Source organism: Caretta caretta, chromosome 2 (genome assembly GCF_965140235.1).
Source record: "Caretta caretta isolate rCarCar2 chromosome 2, rCarCar1.hap1, whole genome shotgun sequence".
In the NCBI taxonomy this organism is placed as follows: Eukaryota; Metazoa; Chordata; order Testudines; family Cheloniidae; genus Caretta; species Caretta caretta.
The window spans coordinates 250,396,199-250,418,515 of record NC_134207.1 but is presented as its reverse complement, the minus strand read 5'-3'; the positions used below and the strand labels follow the sequence as shown (position 1 = coordinate 250,418,515).

At 42.0% G+C, this 22,317-nt stretch overlaps 1 protein-coding gene across 6 annotated transcripts in view; it reads right to left on the bottom strand.

The window, feature by feature from the left end:
• The window catches only part of PTPRN2 (protein tyrosine phosphatase receptor type N2), a 1,070,187-nt gene that overhangs the window by 107,238 nt on the left and 940,632 nt on the right, over positions 1-22,317 (bottom strand). For 5 of the 6 annotated variants that reach the window (XM_048837619.2, XM_048837615.2, XM_048837616.2 and 2 more), the window contains one exon: positions 14,718-14,933. The exons of the other annotated variant lie outside the window; for it this stretch is intronic. In XM_048837619.2, coding sequence (XP_048693576.1) covers positions 14,718-14,933 — 216 coding nt within the window. The remainder of the gene's footprint in view (positions 1-14,717; positions 14,934-22,317) is intronic. 6 annotated transcript variants of the gene reach the window in all.

Sequence of the window (22,317 nt, the reverse complement as noted above, 5' to 3'; positions counted from 1 at the left end):
CATGAGGATCAGTGAGGTTTGGGGGCAACAGTCAATCTGTTCTGCCACTTTCTCCTAATGGAACAACATGGGAGATAACTCTGGGCGGAACCTTAAGCAGACTTCTTCCCCCTTACCCTCCCTGGTGCGTCCTTTCCTAGAAAAGGAGGTGACTGGGGGCGGGGGGGTTATTAGGCCAAAGAATATGAAAAATCATTTTATGAAACCGGTGCCTTTCACTACCAAGATTCCAAATGTAAATGCTTCAGAAGAAGAGAAGAAATATTAAGAAAGTTTTAGAACTTTCTTAAAAAGGACCCCAAATAACTTTTCCAGACATAATGATTGTAATTCTGGGGAGGGACAGGGGTCTGAGGTATACCTGGAAACATTTCTGTGGCAGATGGTTTTGTCTGTTTGAACCAAAAGCGGCTGCTAATTGCACATCACACGGCTGTCATCGCTACTGATGTGGTTGTGTGTAATATATTATACACACAAGATAAAATGCCACACCTGTAAACTGGGGAGGAAGGATGGACTTGTAGTTAAGAAACTAGATTGGAATACAATAGAGACGATCTAGGTTCAGTTCCTGGTTCTGCCACAGACTTTGAATATGACATAATGGCCAGATTCTCAAAGTGCTTAGCTCCCCATGAGAGTTGCTAAGTCTGAGCACTCTTGAAAATCTACTCCTTGATCTCCAACTCTTCACTTCCTTTGTCTGTCTTGTCTATTTACATTGTATGCTCTTTGGGGTACAGACGGTCTATTATTATGTGTTTGCACAGCACCTAGCAAAATGGGATCCTTACAATACAGTAGGGGTTACTGTAATACAAATAAATAATAATGGTGCTATGCATGTGGTAATACCAGGCAGAATCACGTGATAAATGCATTTATCATGCACCTGACTTCATCTGCCCACTCAGCCAAGTTTTTCGTAAGACACCAAGAGCAGCTTTCAGCAGCTACTTATTATTTAAGTTATTTAAGGGGGGGGAGGGCGGGCCAGAAAAATGTTTCCTCTTCCTCTACCCAAAGGTAGAGCTCTGGGTATCCAAACTGTGCAAAATTTAGTCCTGAAACAGGTAGTTTCTCAATAGATAAAAATGTTCAGACCATATAGTCAGTTGTCCTGTGGCCCCTCAGGGGTAGAAATTGGGTTTTATCCCATTAGAAGGAAAGATTTCCAGCTTCACAATGGACCTCAGCATTTACATCTAGCTCTGGAAGGACCTGACATGATAGTTTCCTGAGACATGAAAATGTAACTGTTTCAAAATCTATCATTTTATAATCCATTTTAGAGGATTCTGTGGCTCTGTCTGAACCCTGTGTAGCTGGACTCACGATAACTGAGGCAAAATATAGTCCCTATAGTTTTTTTAGATCTAAAATAGTTTTTTTCCTGTAAAATATGGGGTATATACAGAGTAGGCTCTTATTTGGAATGACCAGCATAATTCACTTCTGTCTAGTTAGGTTTTTATAAGGGTACCCATCATCATGGCCTCTTAATTGCTGTCCATGGAAAGTAAACACAAAATCACTCTCCACTTCTACTCCCGATAGCAGGAACAAACTTAAAATTCAGATTTTATGAAAAATACATATTAGATAAAAAGTATGAAGGTGAGGTTTGAGAGGGACAGCATGAGGGAGTTAAGTCAACAAGAGGGCTTTGCCTCTTGTAAAGTAATGTGACTATCCCAAAGTCCTACCCACAAGAGTTTGTGAAGTTCTCTGGAATGACAGCAAATGTGTGTATATATGTTGAAGAGTATGAATAATCTCAGAACAGGCATTCTTCCCTTGGTTGTGTAGCCAACAAAAGCTAGGAGTAAAAAGGATTAATGACAGTAAGTAATATTATAGATTCCCCTTAAACATTACAGGAGACACTGAAAATTAGAACTTACTTTGTACCAAAACCTTAGTCGCAACACTTACAAGAACTTGGAGATTTAACATTTGGGGGAAAACAAAAATACAGAACCATTGGACCAGTCTTTTAATTGCTCTTTTTTAATTGCTACAGCACTGCCAGCCAGTGATGAAGGGATCGCTGCTGAAGCCCTGACTTGCCTTCCTGCTGTCATATGCAATAAATATCTCATTGGAACAGGCACAAAGAAAAAAGGAACTATTTGATGTCATAATTGAAGTTCCTTGGTATGGTTTTTTAAATATAACAAGTCTCTATGTAATTATGAACATAGGTATTGCCATACCGGTTCAGAACTGTGATCCATCTAATCCGGTATCTTGCCTCCGACAGTAGCTAATACTAGATGCTCCAGAAGAAAGTGCAAGAAACCTTGCAGTAGGCAGATGCAGGAGAATCTGCTCTCCAGAAAGGTCTCATCCTAAATTAGATATTGTCTTAAACCCTGAAGTGTGAAGTTTTAGGTCCCTTCCAAACTTTTTAGCATTATCTGTTTTAACTAGGATATTTGTCCAGTTCCTCTTTGAATCTTACTAAATCCTTGGTCCTGATGACATCCTGTGGCAATGAGTTCCACAGTCTAATAATGTGTTATGTCAAAAAGTGTTTCCTCTATGTGTTTAGAATTTTCTATCTTGTAATTTCATTGAAAGTCCCCTCATTCTTGTGTTATGAGAAAGGGGAAAACAGACATTTCTGCTTTACCTTCTGTGTGACATTCATTATTTTGTATACTTTTACTGCTAATTGGTGATAAAACAAGTACTTGGAAGCACCAGAAGAATGGCCTACCACAAGGATCAGTATGGTCTCCAACGTTATTCAACTTATATTCAAATAACTTGCCATATATCGGGTCTCGAAAGGTTGTTTATGCAGATGACATATGCCTTGGCATTCAGTCACACTCCTTTGACATACTTGAGAGCATTCTGAATGTAGATATGGTGGCTATGGCCAATTATTGTAATCAGTGGTGCACAATACCAGTGGAAGTAAGATTGGACCGAACGACTTCCACTTACATCATGCACAAGCAGGCAGAGTGCTAAACACAGTTCTCAATGGTCATCAAATACAGCATGATTCATACCCAGTCTATCACGCTGGACAGAACTCTCACAGATCACGACCATCTTACAAATACAGTGACTAAGGTCAAAGTGCAAAATAACCTGCTCGGAAACAACCTGGGGCCAGAACAACATGGGCTGGCCAACACCCAAACATTATGCACTTCAGTATGGGCTCGCCTGTCTCACGCAAAGAAGATCAACATACAACTTAATTCCACCACACATATTTTTTCAGGCACATTTAAATTTTCTCCTCTACCATGGTGACTGGTTCTCTGCAGTAGTATTCTGCCCTGTGTTTGTAGAGAGGAAAGCGTAGCAAAGCTCATGATGAAATTGCGTGTGTCACATCTACTATTAAAGACTTGTTTAATCCACCTCATAATCATCTACCTTCACATCACCAGTTGTGGATAAGTTTACCAGGTGAGGGATTTACAGTAGAGGCTACGTGGAGATCGTCATGGTCCGCAGAGAAAGTGACAAATAATTATCTTATCTCAGACCCCACTCAACATCAACCTGGGATTGATCTACCAAGAAGGCAATGGAGCCTTCTGAACCAGCTTTGTACCAGACATGGAATTTGTGCTACAGTGGAATTTCTGTGGCATTTTAGAGACAGTCCTCTAGGTCAATGTGGTAGCCACAAAGCTTTACACACATTACTGAGGATGGCAAAGTGACTCCACTTCCTGGAGGTTTTCAGGCCTTGAACATCATTGATAAGAATGCTGTGGGGCTTAGCTTGACCAGTTTGCATAGGCCAAATAATAAATGGTTTCCCTTCTTATTTGTCTCCTTTCTACAATAAACAAACAAACAAACTAACTCTTTTCATGTGAGTTTTCCACGCCCCTAATCATGTTTGTCTCCCTTCTTTGAGCCTCTCCATTCTGCAATATCCCTTCTGAGATGGAATAACCAGTATTGTTCACAGTATCCACAGGAGGTTGAATCACTGATTTATATTTAACTAACTTCTAAGGCTCTCAAATAAAAGATTACGGATCAACAATCCTTAGAATGCCCCGGACTATCAAGACAAAGTCAAACTGAGAATAGCCTGCTAGGCAACTCTACTGTATATTTTAATTTCACAGTCAAGAGATTTCTAGTGAGGTTAATAAGAAATCCCCTGTCACCAAATCACAACCCTTAATGCAAGCCAAACACTTTCCTTCCACGGAGAACCACAGAGGGAATCTACTACCAGCTGTTGGAAAAGAGATGGTATCAAGAGACTTTTATCCATACTACCTACCAAACAGCAGAAGAAGTTTTCCTTTTCTCACTATCATCTTCCCCCCATTCCTTCTATTCCTAGCTACTGGGAGAGATCAATATTTCTCTCCTCCTCCACAAATATTCTGCCTGATACACTTAGGAGCCAGACTTGGGAGTGCAGACCCAAGGTACTATAGCTGGGTAGGAGCGCCTGTATGCTACCATACCAGTCCACTTCAACCTCTTCCACTGTTGCTGGCAGAAATCAGACCCACGACTTTCTAGCTCCAAAGCTCTCCATTCCAACTGAATTCGTGGACAGGGGAGGAGAATGGTTTACCCCAACCAAGTTAAACATTTAAACTAGAGAATGAAGGAAGGTCTGGATTGTGATAATGATGAACTGTTCCCTCTTGGGAGGGAATAAGTAAGCCACTTATGAGACCTATATACTGGCAGAACAATGCTGCCCAGGTAAAGCAAGAGCAGCGTCAACACATGAAATAGCTACACAGCAGCCTGGAACCAGGTTAGCTAGACTAAAAACAAAGAGTTTGCACAGAACAGGAATAGAATTTTATCAGCCTGAAATATTAAAAAACAAAACGTTTCCTTGATCAAAACTGCTATTCATTCAGAATGCAGTCACCCCAAACAGCAATATAAAAAATCAAAAACTAACAACTGTTGAGCAAAGACTAGAGTAGGAAAAACCCAATTCATTTACCCATTTGCTTATGTCACCTGAATCAAACTAGATTTCCTCCAACTCAAAAAATGATCAGTCTTCTCCTAAAATATGATTTGTTCTTTGAAAGACTTCAATTCTAGACATGTGCTTTCAAAGTTTCCCTTCTGCGGTCTTGATGTAGTCATTTTTTATACAAACTTAAGCGACGACAATTCAATCTGTATGTTGAAAGGTGCCATCCCCAAACCACCTGAATATGAAATGCAACATGAAAGAGGCAAGATTATTTCTGTTATGATGGAACACATCAATGTCACTACAGCCAAAAATATTTAATGGTGAAGTAAACATTTGAAATAGCATCTGTTTTAGTTCTTTACTGTATCTTGTTGTTTTGTAGAATATCTGAAAGAGGAACCTCTGTTTTTGTTTTTAAACTACCAGGAGGTTATTGCATCAATATTTAATGCACATAGAAAAATGCTATCTTGGATGGCAGGTACTCTCACCCTCTTTTGCTGGCATATTTAGAAGGATCTGAACAGTGATATCCCATGAAGTGATGACTCGAGCTGCAGCTCATCCCGCCCAAACATTTTTCCTGAGGTTTATCTTGATATACAATTAAAAAAACTAAAGAGCAAACAAAAAAACTTTTTTTTGTTTTGCTTTGCAGAGTCTGCCTAGTTCTTACAGGAGTGGTATGGGATCCTGTGCAGAGGCGTGAGTGGAGGATCCAAGAATCCTTCACCACCACATAAGGTCCAGTCAGAGATGGGCCATATCTGGACTGGGAAACATGTTATCGGATTGTGTTATCCTTAGGTTTCTCACCAGGGTTGACCACAACCAGATAACATGTATTTAAATAGGACTTGGTCTTTCTAGACTCTGTGCAAAGCTCCGTTGAAAATCATGTTAGGTTGTCTCTAAAACATTAGCTAACACATTCAACTGTCTTCCCAGCCTAGACATGACTTTGCAGTCAATGCACTCAGAGAAGTTCAGGTTCTGCTTCATCCTCAGTCCCATGGTACCTCAAAGGGAGCGAAGACACCAAGCTGGGCCCCCCAACCCTTCTTCCCCAACACTGACCCATAGAATGGGACTGACAAGAAGGGAGTAGCAGTTGGAGTGCTGCTCCTGGAGATCAGGAGGACATATTGCACCTGGGCTCCTCCTAGGAAGTGCAGTTCTACACCAATCCCCAACAGACGTGGTCTACATATGTCTCATGTGTTTAACTCATCAGCCCCTACTCTGTTCCAGGGATTGTGATTCAGCTGCACATAGTTATTCTGAATCCATGGTAAGACTTCTCCCATATTAAAATAAAAATGAATAGCTTTATCTAGTCCAGGGGTTCCCAAACTTGGCTCGCAGCCTGTTCAGTGTAAGCCCCTGGCGGGCCGCGAGATGCTTTGTTTACCTGAGTGTCCGCAGGTACGGCTGCTCGCATCTCCCAGTGGCCAGGAACAGCGAACCGCAACCACTGGGAGCTGCGAGCAGCCGTACCTGCGGACGCTCAGGTAAACAAAGCATCTCGCAGCCCGCCAGGGGCTTACTCTGAACAAGCCGCGAACCAAGTTTGGGAACCCCTGAAATGAACTGGGAAAAATAAATGAATTGAACATGCACAGCCGATTTAGCTGCTGGATGCCCAAAAGAACACAGATTCCATGGACATAACAAAGTGTAGTACTATGGTGATGGGCACTGTAGAAACCCTAAGACAGACAGAGAGAGAGAGAGAAATCGAGAGAGATCGAGAGCGAGCGTGAGCGCAAACAGGTACAGAAAGAATGGAACTGATTTTCCTCTAACTTCCACTGTTGTAAATCACAAATAACTCCAATGAAGTCAATGGAGGAGAAATCAGATCCCCCACCCTGCATTTATTTTTAAGGAAGGTAAAGATGCAGATCAAATACTTCCCAATTCATTAGGCAAGGTTGTGGTTCTCTCTGCCTTCTCTATATGGTACAGGCATTGTGCCATAATTGATTTACTTCAGGGAGACAATCCATTGTGCTGTGCCTCAGAGTAGCCTGAAACAGCTCGAGCTAAATTGGCAGTTAGCCAGTGGTGTCAGCATGATGAAATTGGGGCAGTTCTGGAAGGCAGGAGCTTGTGAGCCAGAGTAGGGGTCAAGACCTTGTCAGTCAGGTAGTGGCTGTCTCATCAGGCAGAAAAGTGAGAGTAACTGCTGCTGCAAGCTCAGAGAGATGCCCCATCATCGTTGGGAGCTCTTGTCATATTGGTAAAGAAAAGAGATCGGAGTATTTTTAGTGCCAGTTGCTTGTTATTCCTGCTGCCACTCTCGCCACCCAGAAGAGCAAAATCCAGGAAAAGAATATATCTGAATAAGAGAAGTTTCTTTCAAGACCAGAAATCCAAAGAAAAAGGCAGGAAAGATAGTTATGGTTACCTTCAGAGTCCAGAGGCAATGACTGTCCAGCAGAGTTTCCCAAGCAAGGCTATAGGGTATGTTTGGGAAAGCCAGAAACGCTACCTAATAATTAAAGGGAAATCACTAATTTAAATTCCCACTGTTTTTCTTAGCATTCTCTTATACCATAAATGAACAAAGGAATTATAGCAACGTGGCTTTTTATTTGTTCTGTGAGGAGCTATGCCCAGCTATGGTACCTATCGATAGTAAAATAAAGATGATTGAGTTATATAGAACAAATTCAAATAATATATGTAATGGGAGAAAACAAACCCTCCCCCCGCTCCCTGCCCACCCACACTGGTCAGATTTATGGCCAGCTGCTCTCAGAAAGGCACTTCATTTAATTCAAACTTACATCTGTATGGCACCATCTCTTCCAAGGAAGAATACCAGAAGTTAGATGTATACTTCAGCTTCTTTCTGTAGGCCCTCAAAGAACATCTCTTTCCAAATCACTCACTTCCTACTCCAACAGAAGTGTTCTAGCATGGACTCCAGTGCCCACATTGCAACAACCATGAGCCTATTTTGGAGGGTGAAGCCTGGCTATAGTCAGGGTGAGTCATTCCTCTCCTCCTAACATTCAGCAGTTCTCAAAAGTTTATTTTTCAGTGTTTGTATTTAAAAATAATAAAGCTTTGTTGGACAGCTGAATGTTACAGGAAGGGTGGAAACTCATGCTAATAATATGCAGATTCCACTCTCCAAAGCTGCTCCATGGGGGTTACAATATAGCCAGGACTGTACATGCTAGAACATTTAGTCAAAGCAGGGAAGGAGGTAATTGGAGGGACTGCTTCTCACAGATTTAGAAAAAAACTAAAATATGTATTTGTTGAAATGCGCTCTAAATCCATTTATTTGGCCTTTCAGAAGCTAACACTTTAGTTGAGCATTTTTTATTAAACATTTTCTGCAGATCACTTTAGAAGTGTCTGACAAATTTCTAATGCTTTTTAAACTCACAGTATTATGTAGTTACATTACTATTTGCTGGGTCCTACTGCTATAACAGGCAGTGAAGTTGAAGAAAGTCATATATTCCATTGCACTACAGTAGTTGTGGATCATCCTGTACAGTTAATCAGATAAAACCTGATTAAGTGTTAAGCTCACCTTTGTACATCACTTATTTTGCCTCATCCTCCTTTAGCCATCTATCGTCTAACTGTATTTAATGAAATATTTACCTCCACACACCCAATTTAAATGATTCTTTAAATTTCAAGCATTTACCCTGATATTACCACCTTTAATCACCTCACATAATTCCTTTATTATCATCATTATGCACCATTTTTGTATTGAATATACACTGTTGCATATAAAAACTGCCCAATATTACGGAACAAGATTTCATGTTACAATGAACTTCTATATAAAGCAAATGTATATAGGGTTATTTATTTGCTTATTCTTAAAATAAAAATCCAGTTAATTAAAATATACAAAATTGTTTATACTGCGACTTTACATAACACACCATAAGAGCTCCAAAATAAGCAAATTTGGTCTAATATATTTCTCAATGTACTTGTTTTTGATAGACTATCAGGGTCTGTCCTGTCACTTTATACTGTCATGTGAGTTTCTATCTTTTATAAGAACACAGAAAATTATGTTCCAGTGTTAAAGTTCTGTATATTCCTAGAAACAAAAAGAAGAAATGAGCTTCAGGGCTAAATTTTCATCCTTCTAGTACTCTTGCTTGATTTACTCCTTACTGAAATATTTTCCATAAGTATATTTATATGCATGCACCTCATACTTGATGCTACCCTTTATGTCTAGGTATGCTGCGTGAGTGATTTTACATATCATGCATGCTATAATACTTTAGGTATTTTTAAAATTTCCCAACTTGTCAGATTACTTAGTCACAAAAAATGATCCTGTTTTTTGTTCATTAAACGTAGCTTATTAGATTCCACTGTTCTAGAGTGTTGCTATGTCAACACCATAATAAGACAAATGTTACTTGTGAAAATTGTAATCTATTAAATATCAGTGTGTAGGTCATATACAGAGTCTGAAATACATAGCTACATCATATACAACATAGTATACATATATCTGAAGATACAAGACTGGCAAGATGGTCCAACAGAGAAACATGACTCCAGTGGAGTCCTTCAATCAGATCCTATCCACAAACAATTTGTTTTTGGCAGAATCAATTTGCAAATTATTTGTTAATGGTCAACTGACATGCATTATTTTTTAAAAGCTATCTCAAATCATAAATGAGTAGAATCAGACCTTTCAAACCACTGAGAATTTTACCATTGGCTTTGATAAGGGCAGGACCAAGCCATTATTAAGAATAAATTTTACAACAAAATATTTCAATACAGTTTCCTCTTATTTATCTGTCAAGACCAGCTATCTGGGTTCTGCAAAATCTAAGGACATCACTCCCCACTTGAACTGATAGTATTCAGTGTTTAAAAACACTGAATACTATCAGTTCAAGTGGGGAGTGATGTCCTTAGATTTTGCAGAACCCAGATAGCTAGAATCTTGAATGCAGACCTAGAATCCACTAGAATCCACCCAGAACCCACTAGAATCTTGAATGCAGACCTCAGGAAGTACAAGGATGATTTTATTGTCTTAAGGTATCACTTTCTAGTATGTCTCAACACAAGTTCCTTTACTTCACTCTTTGAGGAAGTAAATATGTTCTTCTGTGCTGCAGTGAAACAAAACTAAATACCCCTAAAAATGATATCAGGATAATAATAACGGAGCTTACTGAGATCAGCATCATATATTTGAACTTGCGCGTTTAGCCTCAACCACAGTGATGCTGCATGGACCACTATCAGTGATGCAAAACAATTATGTTCACTAGCAAAGTTCTCCAATTCATAATATAAAACAAGCAAAACGACTTAACATCTCTTTGCACAATTCAGCATTCCCTACATAGTTGCAGTCACCAGCATACACTGTCATTACATTAATAAACTGCTTACTAATGGGAGCAGTGACAACTAAGATGTGCACTTAATAGCACTGTTTGCAGGCTGCCCCCAATGCCTGTTTTTCTCTGGGTTGTGTCCCAAAGGCTTCAAAGTGCACAAGAAAAATCTGCTCAGTGTTGTGAACTAAATCAAAGAGTATTTGCTGAAGATTCCTAAGACGCTTCTGCCCTAATGTCATGGAAGGAAGAGTGAGCTTGCCCAATACTACATTTGCTTTCCAAAGAAGATCAAAGCAACAGGAACAACAGATGCAAACATGAGAGAGAGAAGGGGAAATAAGGACATCTCTTTAATGATCTCTGAACTCCTACACTGATTTAACCAGCTGCTATGCATATAATTGGACAAGAATATGAAAAGTATAAAAGGTACACAAAAACAGACAGTCTCTATGCATAAATTGTGTTTTATGTACATATAGCATTTGACAAGATATACTACTACAATTAAATTTGAAAAACTGCTTGACCACAGCCTTGCAAAGCCAGGTTGCATCTTTTCTTTGCAAATGGACAAATTAAGTCTGAATAGCACATTTATCCTTCCAAGTGTTTGAACATTCCTATTATAATACTTTAAAAAAAAAAAGTGACTGGCAGAACAGCTACAGTTAAAGGTGAGCTGTTTTCATTATATAACCTTCTAAAAATCAAGAATTATAACTCAGACATTTCAAATTTTTTTGGGCTACTAACTGACAGGCTCTTGGAAGGCCAATTTTCCCCCTAAATTTTAAATGGTTTGGAACTTTTTATTTATAGGTAGTTCACACACACTGCATATATAAGAATTATTCCTGCTAGGAAAAATAACTGATTCTTCATAGCCAAGCTACATTTCATAACATTCATTCTGCCTCAGCGCCCTACGCTGCAGGCTACGTGCACAGCATGGCTATTACACAGACTTTGTGTAGTAAGATTTGCATTGTAACTGTCACAGATCTGATACAATATCAACAGACTGGATTGAATCCAAGCTCCCGCTACTAGTGTCTTAGAAGGATAACAGTGAATATGTTTTTCCATTGACAATACAGTTTGTCTATTTTCTCCCCATCTGGTATCACAGCACACAGACTACAAGGAGACCCCAAGTGTTGAAAGAACCCTCCTATGTTCACATGTGAAAATAAAGAATAAGAAGGGAGGAAAATCCTGAATGAATTAAGTTAAATCCATAATGTTTTTGTTAAGACTAGAAAAAGTAGGTCAGTCGTGTTTATATGAAAATAGGACCCAACTAAAATTTTGACAAGTATTTGCAATAGAGTTCTTCCTACTTAAAACTTGACCACTGTTTTTATCAATTGATTTTCTCTCTGCACTCAATAGCACAAAAATTAAATCTGATGCCATTTAAGCTGCAGACAATAGTACATTATCCATCTGTAAATGCCTTAAACTTCAGCAGACATGTATTCTGGGTCTGTAAGCCAATATTAGATTATGTCACATATTTATTAACACATTGGAATAATAAAGTAAGCGGATAGCTAGGAAACAGTTTTAAATTGATAACGTAAGAAGAGTTTATATCTGAGTTTCTTGTGTCCAATTTTCAAAGCAACTTTCTGGGACTCTTTTCCTCCCCAAATATTAGTATGGCCTGCACAGTTGCCTTTAGGAGTGCCAGAGAAGATCTGACAAAAAGGTAACTTAAGGTTTTTCCTGATATTTGTTTTGATGATACAATGCAAAATTTCCATCCCTCAAATATTACAGATATGTCTTAGAATTAGTGGGATTCCATGCAAAATTATATTTACTCTTAAAGGACAGGGGCTCAATCTTGCTCCCATTTAAATCACTGGGACTTTGTCACAATTTTATTGGAAGGAGGATTAGGCGCTACAAATACACCTTGCTAAATCACTGCTGGTTGAAAGTAGCACTAGAATCACCAAAACTGTCTGAATATTTCATTTGGCTTCAGTTCTGGGGGCTGCTCCTGCTGCCACTGAACTCAGCACCAAAACTCCCACTGACTTCATTGAGAGAAAGACCAGGCTTTTAGGAATCTCTGCATCTAGAGCCAAATCATTTCCCCCCCCTTACCCCCCACTCATGACAGTAGTTCCACCAGAAACCAGTGGGACTACTTAGGAGAATGAGGTTAGCAGGATTTAGTCAATGGCAAAGGATATCAATTTGATCTCAATACTGAAAAACTGAACATATTGTTAGCATTTTCATATTTTGTTTCACAAAGCAGATCCTTGGATCTTATTTGTAGCAAGTTTTTTTAAATATAAAAATCTGGCAAGAAGAAATGAAGCGCACGTTTCATTTAGTGTCTGGATTACAGATTCTTATTAAACAAACCAGAGCTCATTATAAAATCAATATCAACTTAACCACCATGCCCCCAAGAGAAATGGCAAAAAAGGTCACTCCAAGAAATTCAAACAATTTTCCTGCTGGAAGGGCATGATTTTAATTACAGATACTATTAATTAGAACTGTTACTGCGAAGACTGTCCTGTTAATTATCACAAATTCAGTTTCAAGTGAGATTCTATAACCTGGAGGGCTTTTAAAAATACTAAGAATTATTTTACTCATGTTTAAGTGAAGAAAAAGATTGCTTAACTATTCTGAAGTCAATAGCAGGTTTCCTATTTTAAACCCCTCTGCGCCTCCAAAACAAACCCCACACCTTACATTGACACAGTCTTCTTGACCACAGGCAACAAAACTAGTTTAGCTACATATCTCTTTAGATAAGCTATTACCAGCAGGAGAGTGGGGTGGGGGGAGGTATTTTTTCATGCTTTGTGTGTATAAAAAGATCTTCTACACTTTCCACAGTATGCATCCGATGAAGTGAGCTGTAGCTCACGAAAGCTTATGCGCAAATAAATTGGTTAGTCTCTAAGGCGCCACAAGTACCCCTTTTCTTTATACTTTGTCTTGGAGGACACGGCCTCACTTCACTGATAAGCGCTAACTCACAGGCTCTCTCTCCCCCCTTGATAAACCCAGACTTTGTGGTGTAGTTTTAAGGTTTTTCTTTCAGAATTAGATATCTTCCCTTTGCTTAGAACTAAAGGTGAAGCCATTCCATTGAAATGCTAATAGCTATGTGTATGTTTGAATTCACTAGTTCTTTGTTGAAGAATTCTCTGGACTGCTTAGCACCTCTCTTTATAGGAGGAAATCATCTTTAACATGATTACTGAAAGACTTCAGAACTTTTGAGTGAATTTATCCCTTTTAAGACTTTTAGTCTCAAACTTCCAGCTCTTGCAGTTTACCATAATATAGAAAGAGCACTGTTTAATCTTCAGTAGAACAGGGAAGTAAAAATAAATGTAAGTAGCTTTAATTCAAAAGCACCACTAAGTAGAATGAAAAGGAGTATTTGTGGCACCTTAGAGACTAACCAATTTATTTGAGCATGAGCTTTCGTGAGCTACAGTTCACTTCAGTGAGCTGTAGCTCACGAAAGCTTATGCTCAAATAAATTGGTTAGTCTCTAAGGTGCCACAAGTACTCCTTTTCTTTTTGCGAATACAGACTAACATGGCTGTTCCTCTGAAACTAAGTAGAATGTATTTCATTTTTTCAAGTGCAGAGAATTAATAGTAAAGCAATAATATCTACATAAAATAGCATTCTAAATGTTTTGGGGCGCCAGACATGTAGTTGCAGGCAGTACCACCTACATTTTCAGACAGATAACTAACCAGGAAATAAACACTGATTATCCTAAAGAAACCTCACAACTAGGCACAACTCTTAGCCAAATGCACGCTCAATATTCCCATTGGTTTCTGATTTATTGCAGAAGATTCGCCTGAAACATCCCTGCCTTACTTGGCCCACATCTGCTTCCATTATGCTCATAGAAACAGTCCTGGGTTTACCTCCCCATCTATCAGCATTATATTTCACTTTATCTGAATAACGGCAGAAGGTGGCAACGGATCGGGTCAAAGGCTCCTTTCATATCAGACCCTGAAGAAGTCGATGATTCAAAGAGAGAGACATCTTCCGACAACTGAGGGCGCAAGCCATTCCTCAGAGCCGGTGAAGAGTTCGGCTGTGACCTGTGGCGGGGGCCGGCAGAGTATGGATATTGGGGTGGTTTTTCGGAGAGTTCCAATGGCAACTATTTTATGGTTCTAATTAGACGCACGTGTCCAGCAACTGCAAGAACTGGGAAGATTAACAGCCCGCCGTGACAAGCCGGTAGCAGGGTGGCTCCGAGCCGGCGTTGCAAAAAACAAAACCACCCCCTCCACTCGGAATAACGGACCTCTCCCCCTTGGGGCGGATAAATAAGGTGTTTAAGTGTCTGGGGGGAGAAATAAAAAGCAAGGGCCGGAGGCACCGCCCGGCCTTACCTGGTAAGCAGCGGTGGCATCTGAGCTGGTGTCGGTGCCCAAAGCGGACAGCTTCTCTTTCAGCCTGTGGTGCGACTGATGGCGGAGGCAGTAGAGGACCCCAGAAGCAACGAGGACCCCAATAATGCAGGCGATGGAGAGAAGGGTGAGGATGATGAATTTGGTGGAGTCTTCGTCTTCCGCGGCGCGGTGAGGGAGAAGCTTCAGTTTGCTTTTCTGTTGGAGAGAAAGAAGCAGCGACTCAGCATTTGCTCTAGAAACTTCAGAGGCGCGGAACTTCCCACTGGAGGGAGGGAAAAAACACTTTTAGCTCTGCGGGTTTACGGCGGCGCCGGGAAAAACCCCACAGGGGCAAAGTTTCACTCAAGCCCCAACCACGCCAGGATGGAGGGAACCGGGCTCAGCAGAAACCAACCTGGCACGGGAAGATGGCAGCGTTATTTTTGGCGTGTTCAGGTGAAGACCAAAAATAAAAAGGAGAGCGCGTCCCTGCCCCGGGTACCTTGTCTCATAACTCTGTACACCTGTGCGTAGCTAATGGATGGAGACAACGTCTTCCGGTCCTACCACGGGACAGTCAGAAAAAATATTCCCAACAACAATCACTTCACGCCTGCAATAGTTGTCTGTATCGTAGACGGTTTCCTTTCTGGGTTGGGTTTGGGTTTTTTTTAGTTAACCCGGGACAAGAAATCCCTCCGATTGAATGACCGGCCATCCTGAAGACCGTTCAGCTTGCTTTTCAAATAATAGTGCTCACAACCCGTTCTGAGTACCTCAAATCACCAAGAGGCATTTTAATTGTTATTTGGTATATGGGGTTGGGGGCGTTATAATCAAAGATCCGTTTTTTTCTCTCGAGTGAAAAACAAAACTACAAACCAAAAAGTAGGTGCGTTAACTTCTGTCTTCTGTAAAAGAAAAAAAGTAACAAACAATTCCAAAGTCCTCCAGATATTTTTTAAGCCATAGGAGAGAATCCTTCTGGGACATTTCACTTGTCTCCATGTGTTAAAAAGTTGTACAATAATTTCCCCTCATTAGCTTCATTATAAGCGATATTAGCAACAATTAAAAACGCAACATGAAAATGAAAAGACCAGGCAAGCAAATTGCAGCAAGACATTTGGCCAGCATTCCCCTTTTCACAATTACCAGGGAAATGAATTGAAAAGCACGCCCCTGCCTCAGTCCTGGTTGCTACAAGATGAGAACAATTAGCAAGCTCCTTTCCACCACCTAATTTCGCGTGGTAACAAAATGGATTTTTCCCCATGAATGCCTAGCCGGCCTATTCATTATTTCTCCTCTATTAGTAATTTTCTGCTCCGTATGCAGATAGCCAGCTCTTAATTTCCTCCTGTCTTGCAGTGTACACAGTGGCTCTTATGTCAGGCCCGGTCCATTTTTATCTTGTAATCATAAAGGCCACCAAAGCAATTATCGCTGGTCTTGACTGTAAAAGCTTGTCATTAATTAGCCTCCTTGCCTTCACAGTGCCGCGGATTAGCTGGAGCTGGGGCTGAGTTAATGGAAATGCAGGTTCAATAAGACTCCCAGATTTTCTTGCCTGGCTGCGCTGAGCAGAGGAGGACTGTTAGGTCTGCAAGCCCCGGGGGGTGGGGGCAGGAGCAGGAGCGGGGATGAGCACACAACGGGTTTGCCGTGCGTGTGCGACTGCAAAGCCCCCTCCTGCCGGCGCCCGAGCCAGCGGCGCTTTTACGGCGCGGCTGGGGCCGCAGCAGCGCTGGGGCCGGCGTTCGCTGCCTCCTCTCCCGCCCGGCCACAGCTGCTTCCTTCCCGGGAGACGGCACACCCGCGCCGGAGCGCTGGCCCCGCTGCCTGCCCCTCCTCCAGCCCCCAGCGGCCCGGAGCGCCGGCAGGCAGCGAGCCGAGCGCGCTAGCGCCTGGGCAGGGGCAGGCACGGGGCGTGGTGCCGGGGGACCGGCTCGGTGCAGGGAGCCACCGCCGCGCGCTGCTGCTCCTGCTCCTGCTCCTCCTCCAGCGCCTGATCGGCCGAGCGCGACACCGCCTTCTCCACAGCCCCCCAGCGCGGGGTACCTCCCCCCCGCCCCCTGAGCCGCAGCCAGCCCGGCTCCGCGCGGCAGCCTGCTCGCTGCACGGCCTGGCTCCGCCAGCCGGACTCCCCTTCCCTTCTCCTCACTCCCGCCCCAGCTGCCTCTCTGGCGGAGGCAGCCTCTCCCCAGCCGCGCTTGGGCCACCTCTCCCTGCTCCAGTCCCCAGCTCAGCGGCAGACCCACCTCCCCCTTTATACGAGACGGGCCCGGATTTTCAAAGGGGGCTCGCGGAGCAGAGCAAGCCCCCGTTGGTGGCAAGGGAGGGCAGCTGCAGCCAGGCCGGGGGAACTCCCCGCCTCCCTGATGCCCGCTGCGGGCCCTGGAAGTTAAAGGCTTTTCCGCTCTGCCCGTAGCATGTCAGGGAGAGGACTCGTCCCCCTCTGGGCAGAGGTCGGGCTCTGCAGCTACACGGGACATTCCGGGGAACGACAGCGCCCTGCGTGCCCCCCGTTCCTGCGCTAGAGGACCGAGATTTGCCGCGCCACAGTGTTTCGCCTCCCATCGCAGAGCGAGGGGTTTTTCCAGGCTGCCCAGCCCGGCCATCAGCAAGGCTTGGTGCTCGGTTCAACGGAGTGCAACAGCCCCTTCCTCCCCTGGCAGCGCCCAGGGCCAGCCCCGGGCCTGGCCAACGCCCCAGACGTGTGCTCTCCAGCAAGGGGCCACCTGCCAACTCTTGACTCTTCCCCCCAAGAGAAACTCTGGCCAGCAAATGCCTCTGTCTTAAACAGCGGCGCGAGGAGCGTGTCCCACACAGCACAGCATCCAGAGACAACGGGACGGCCAGGTCCACTCTCTTCCCAGGGCGGAATTGATCCCTCCAGCTTATTTCCCAGTGCTCTGTCCATTACTTTTAAAAGTCTCCACTGTGTGCAGACGCGCAGCTCAGCCTGACTACGCAGCCACTTAAAGGGACACCATCAACAAATCTAGTCGGTCAAAAAGGACTAGCATTAAAAGCAGTTTCAGACCCTGCCCTGGCCCCCCTGAGCTCCCCCCGTCAGTTTCTGGGGTCTCCGCTGTTGCTGTGTGAAAGACCCCCACAAACAACAGGGGAAAGGACAATACAGGAGAAAGGCGAAAATAACCAGGCGAAGTGCTGTCAAATGACTTCAGTAAACAAACTCAAAAGACGGACAGAAATATCTGTCCCTTTTCTGCCTACGTGAATGTGCAAACCAATGGCCACCTTTAAAAAACGTAGCCTTTTTTTGTTTGTAATCGTTAATTTTGAATATTGGAGTAACACATTTCTAGCCCTCTCTGTGGGTCTGCAGATTTAGTTTTCAAATACCCTGGTAATTTCCATTCAAATAAATCAGGGCTTCCAAAGGTAGCTTGAAATCAAAGGAAGAGTACACTACGCGCCAAGGCATATATTTCAAATATGTACGGAGATTTCTCCGCTAGACCGACTGTAGCGTGAAAAAGGCACAAGGGCCACGTATCCTTCTAAAGAATCACACTGATGAATACTTCAAAGTGGATGATGAAAACCTCCTCGGTATCAGTCAGGACGGATCCAATTACATGGCACCGGCCCATCTGAGATATTCTGCAATTAAAGGGGTCAAATCAAAATCACGAGAACCTCGATGCTTTCAGAAACCTGGCCACACTGATCATTTCCAGCAGGGAGTCTTGCTTAAACATGAAGGCGTCGCTGTTGTCCATTTACTTGGATTTGGGGGTGGGATGGAAGCTTCCATTACTCTGTCATAATTTCTATCTACTTAAATTCCTTAAGCGTTCCCCTCTCGGGCGGTTCCTTAAAGGGGAAAGGCATGAAGCCAAATCTTGCTCGCCTTTCCCACACCAGTAATGCCTTGATTTCAGTGGGGCTCCTCTCCTAGGGCGAGAGCGAGATTTGGTCCAGAGCTGCTGATTTCTCCCCAGTCACCTGAATGCCAATGTTTCTCCTTTCGGTATGTTGGAGTTCCGGCTGGCATTACTTCAACCCCCAGAGACCTGGGCTTTGCTCTCCCTCCTGCGCTCGCGAATAAGAGCTACAACACGGGAGAGCAGAGATGCAAACACCACTTTCGCTGAAATGTTCCCATCCAAACACCTGATGGTCACCAGGCTCTAAATGCCCGATCTCGCTCACACTGAAGTCACTTGCTGCTCTCCTACTGGGAGCAAGAGCGGCCCACAGATTATCCGAAAAAAAAAACCAAAACCAAAAACGGATATAGCATTGAAAGTGAGAGCCCAGACTCCTCGATCCGGAGCGCGGGGTAGTACGGGGGAGAGGAGGGGGAGCCACTGCCTGGCTATGGGCTGTTCGTGAGGCAACTCCTGTTAGACACCATCCTTTAGATACCCTTCACAATAAGGAGTAAGCGTTTCCACTACAACGCAGAGAATTGGAGGCGACATACGGTGTAGTAGAATTAGAAGGGTTACCAACTTTGAAGTTTAAAAGGCGCTAAAATGAAATGGCATATACAACGAAAGGAAAGAGTGATCTGGGTCGGGCCATCAGTTTCTAAACTAAACTAAGCTCCCTCTGGCACTTATAGAAAACCAAGGGAGCTTTGTTTCCAAACTGATGGCAGGACAAGGCCCAATATTAGCCAGTTCTTGACTAAAGAACACTTAACTAACTGTCTGTTGATACGTTTGCTTTTCTAGGAGCATCGCTGTGCAAAGGACACCAATTCATATTTAGTGATTTCTTAAAAGTATACAAATACATGATTTTTGATCACCAGACAATGTGACCGGGTAAAATAAGTGCACGTTGGCTTTTTAGCTTTGTGAGTTTTCTGACTAAAGGTTCAGTTATAAATGATGATCCTGGATTTGACTCCATCTCATACCCTCCCACCAACCCAGCTCCCATCAGCCAAGAACTTGGAATTTTCCCCATTTGTCTAAACCCCTGGATTTCTTTCTGAGATTCTGCAACCAGGCCTCAGCCAGGAACAGAACCCAGGGTTACTTAGAGGCGTCCCGTCAGTCTTGACTTAAAATTGAAAGAAAAAATATTTATGAATTTGACATTTACAGTCGGATCTCTTTCAAAACAGGACACCTCTCTCCCTCGGCCAGTTCACTTTACGATGGCGTATGTGCTGTGCGGGGTGAGGAGGAGGAGGGAAAACAATAGCTGTTGCATAACAAGAAAACCAAATAAATGCTCTTTTGTTCCAAGGTTTAACAAATCAACTGATTATAGAATTTAGCCATCATTAAATAAGACACACGTAACTATGGATTATCAAAAGAATCTATACAGCTGGAGTACACAGGATATTTCTTCTGAAAGATCTTTCTCCTTGGAAAATATTGTAATATCATAGAAACAGTGGTATATGAACAGCTGATGGTTTAGGAAGTTAGTTTAAATCGGAGCATTTCCGAGATTCATATCCACTGTACTCATGCTTTTAAATGGTTATGGTCCGTGCTTTAAATGCTATAAAAGCATGTATGTATTTTGTCTTAGAACAACATCAGTCCTACTATTTAGATTTCAGTCAAAAATATTTTAACTGCATCATTTGTATAGACTTTTCTAAGAGGGGAAAAAAGCGTTCAAGACCTGAACCTTTGTGGATTTTTTTTTCTGGTAAACTCACTGGATCATCCACCACACACTTTATATAAATTCAAAAATGTACAGGCATATTTAAAAGTCACACTGCTATAAAACACTAACATAATCAAAACCCAACATATTACTCTATTGTGTTATCTAAGGTTGCAGCCACGTAGATATATGTATCTGTAAGTCTTCACATTTCAAACGCAGCGAACGTTTGTAAATATTTAATGTACAGTTTCATGTACATAAGTTCCTATGCCACGTTTGGAGCGTGGGGAAAACGCTCTGAAGCGATAGAGTATGGCTCATACGTGGTGATGTAAACCTTCCAGATAGATCAACACCATTATTTATTTATTAATGTATTTATTTATAGCTTCAAGATAGAAGGCCAGATTGTGAGGTCCTTACTTGAGCAAAACTCTCACTGAAGTTAATCGGATTTTTGTTCTAATTAAAGACGGCTGAATTTGGGCTAGGGTTTACCAATCTCAAAAGTTATTTCTAGGTTGAGATAAGACCTATTAGTCTGCCAATTATTCTGTTTTTTTCCGCTAGTTTGAAAGAAAAAAGTATTAATTAACATTCATTTTACAAAAAAATAACATACTATATATTTCCTGGAAAACTTTGAATTCTTTAGCTGGAGTCTTTAAATTTGAGCATTGCGTCTCCCTTATATATTAAACAATTCATTTATGAGCATAAATAAAAATGAAAAGCAAACTACTTCGTCAGCAAGGGCATAAAACTTTATAATATAATTTGTCTTAAAATATTACAAAGTTAAAAACTGAAGAGTGCTGTTTTAATTTGGAATTCACTACAGAATCTAATAAATGAGAGAAGTGAGGTGGAAATAATCACGTATTAATTCTCTGCATTACAAAATCTTTTCAGGAGCTATTATCAGAGCAAGAGGCATTGTGGTTTGGATTCAGGGTGGGAGAAATCCTTTGTGCAACTGAAAGCTATTGTTCCTCTGTACAGATGAAATTGTACTTGCAAATATGCCATTCAAGCGGAGGGGGGGGGGAAGAGGGGGCAAGGTGCTTGGGCAGAAGAAAAGAATTATCCAAGAAAATAATTGTTCTTAACAATAAACTTTCCTGAAATCAAATTTAGGTTCAGCGGTTTCAAAAAAGGATCTGTTGCTAACATTTTCGGGAACTGGCATTAAAATAAAACAGACCGTTAGACCTTTTTTTATGTATCAGCTTCTTAATACTGGCAACATAATGAGGGAGAATGTCTGTTGGTGTAAAGAAATCTGAAACTCAGAATTGATTTTTAGTAAATTCCCCACTTAAGCTGGTTGGGTCACAGTTCGAGAAACATGTTAAGTTTTGCTAGGTAGAAAAAAAACAGAGATGAACAACTCTACAACAGGACAAACATGGCGACTCTAATAAAAAGATACTTGCAGGAAATTTTCACAAGATATTTGACTTCAGTAAAAACGAGACTCAACAACAACAACAACAAAAATGATAACGATTCTCTTTCCTTGGGGGGGGGGGTCTTGCTTGTCCCATTTACACATGCACTCAGAAGCAGTTAAATTAGCGTAGCAGGGCCTGATGGTTTACATGTTCCATGCACACAGTGTTGTTTACTTTGGATACCTCCACTCAAAGCTCTATAATCGAACGTATTTGTTGGTGTTTTAAGGTACTATTCTTTAGTGTTGGCAAGAGATTTGTGGATAAAGACTTAGCTCTCTTCTCATCCGACCCTCCCCCTACCACTCCTCTAAAAAGTCCTACTTGCTGCTAGGATATTGCTTTAACATCATTTTCAGCAGATGCCAGTTCATCACCTGAAACGAGGTCAACTGAACGCTTTGACTTGGGGGACTGAGATCGGATGGGAAGGTACTTTTTTCTTCTTTTAGGCTCTACATAGGAGTCGGAAAGATTAGACAAAATCGACAAGCACAAAAGGCAGATGGATTTCTGCGAACTCCAGCTTATTC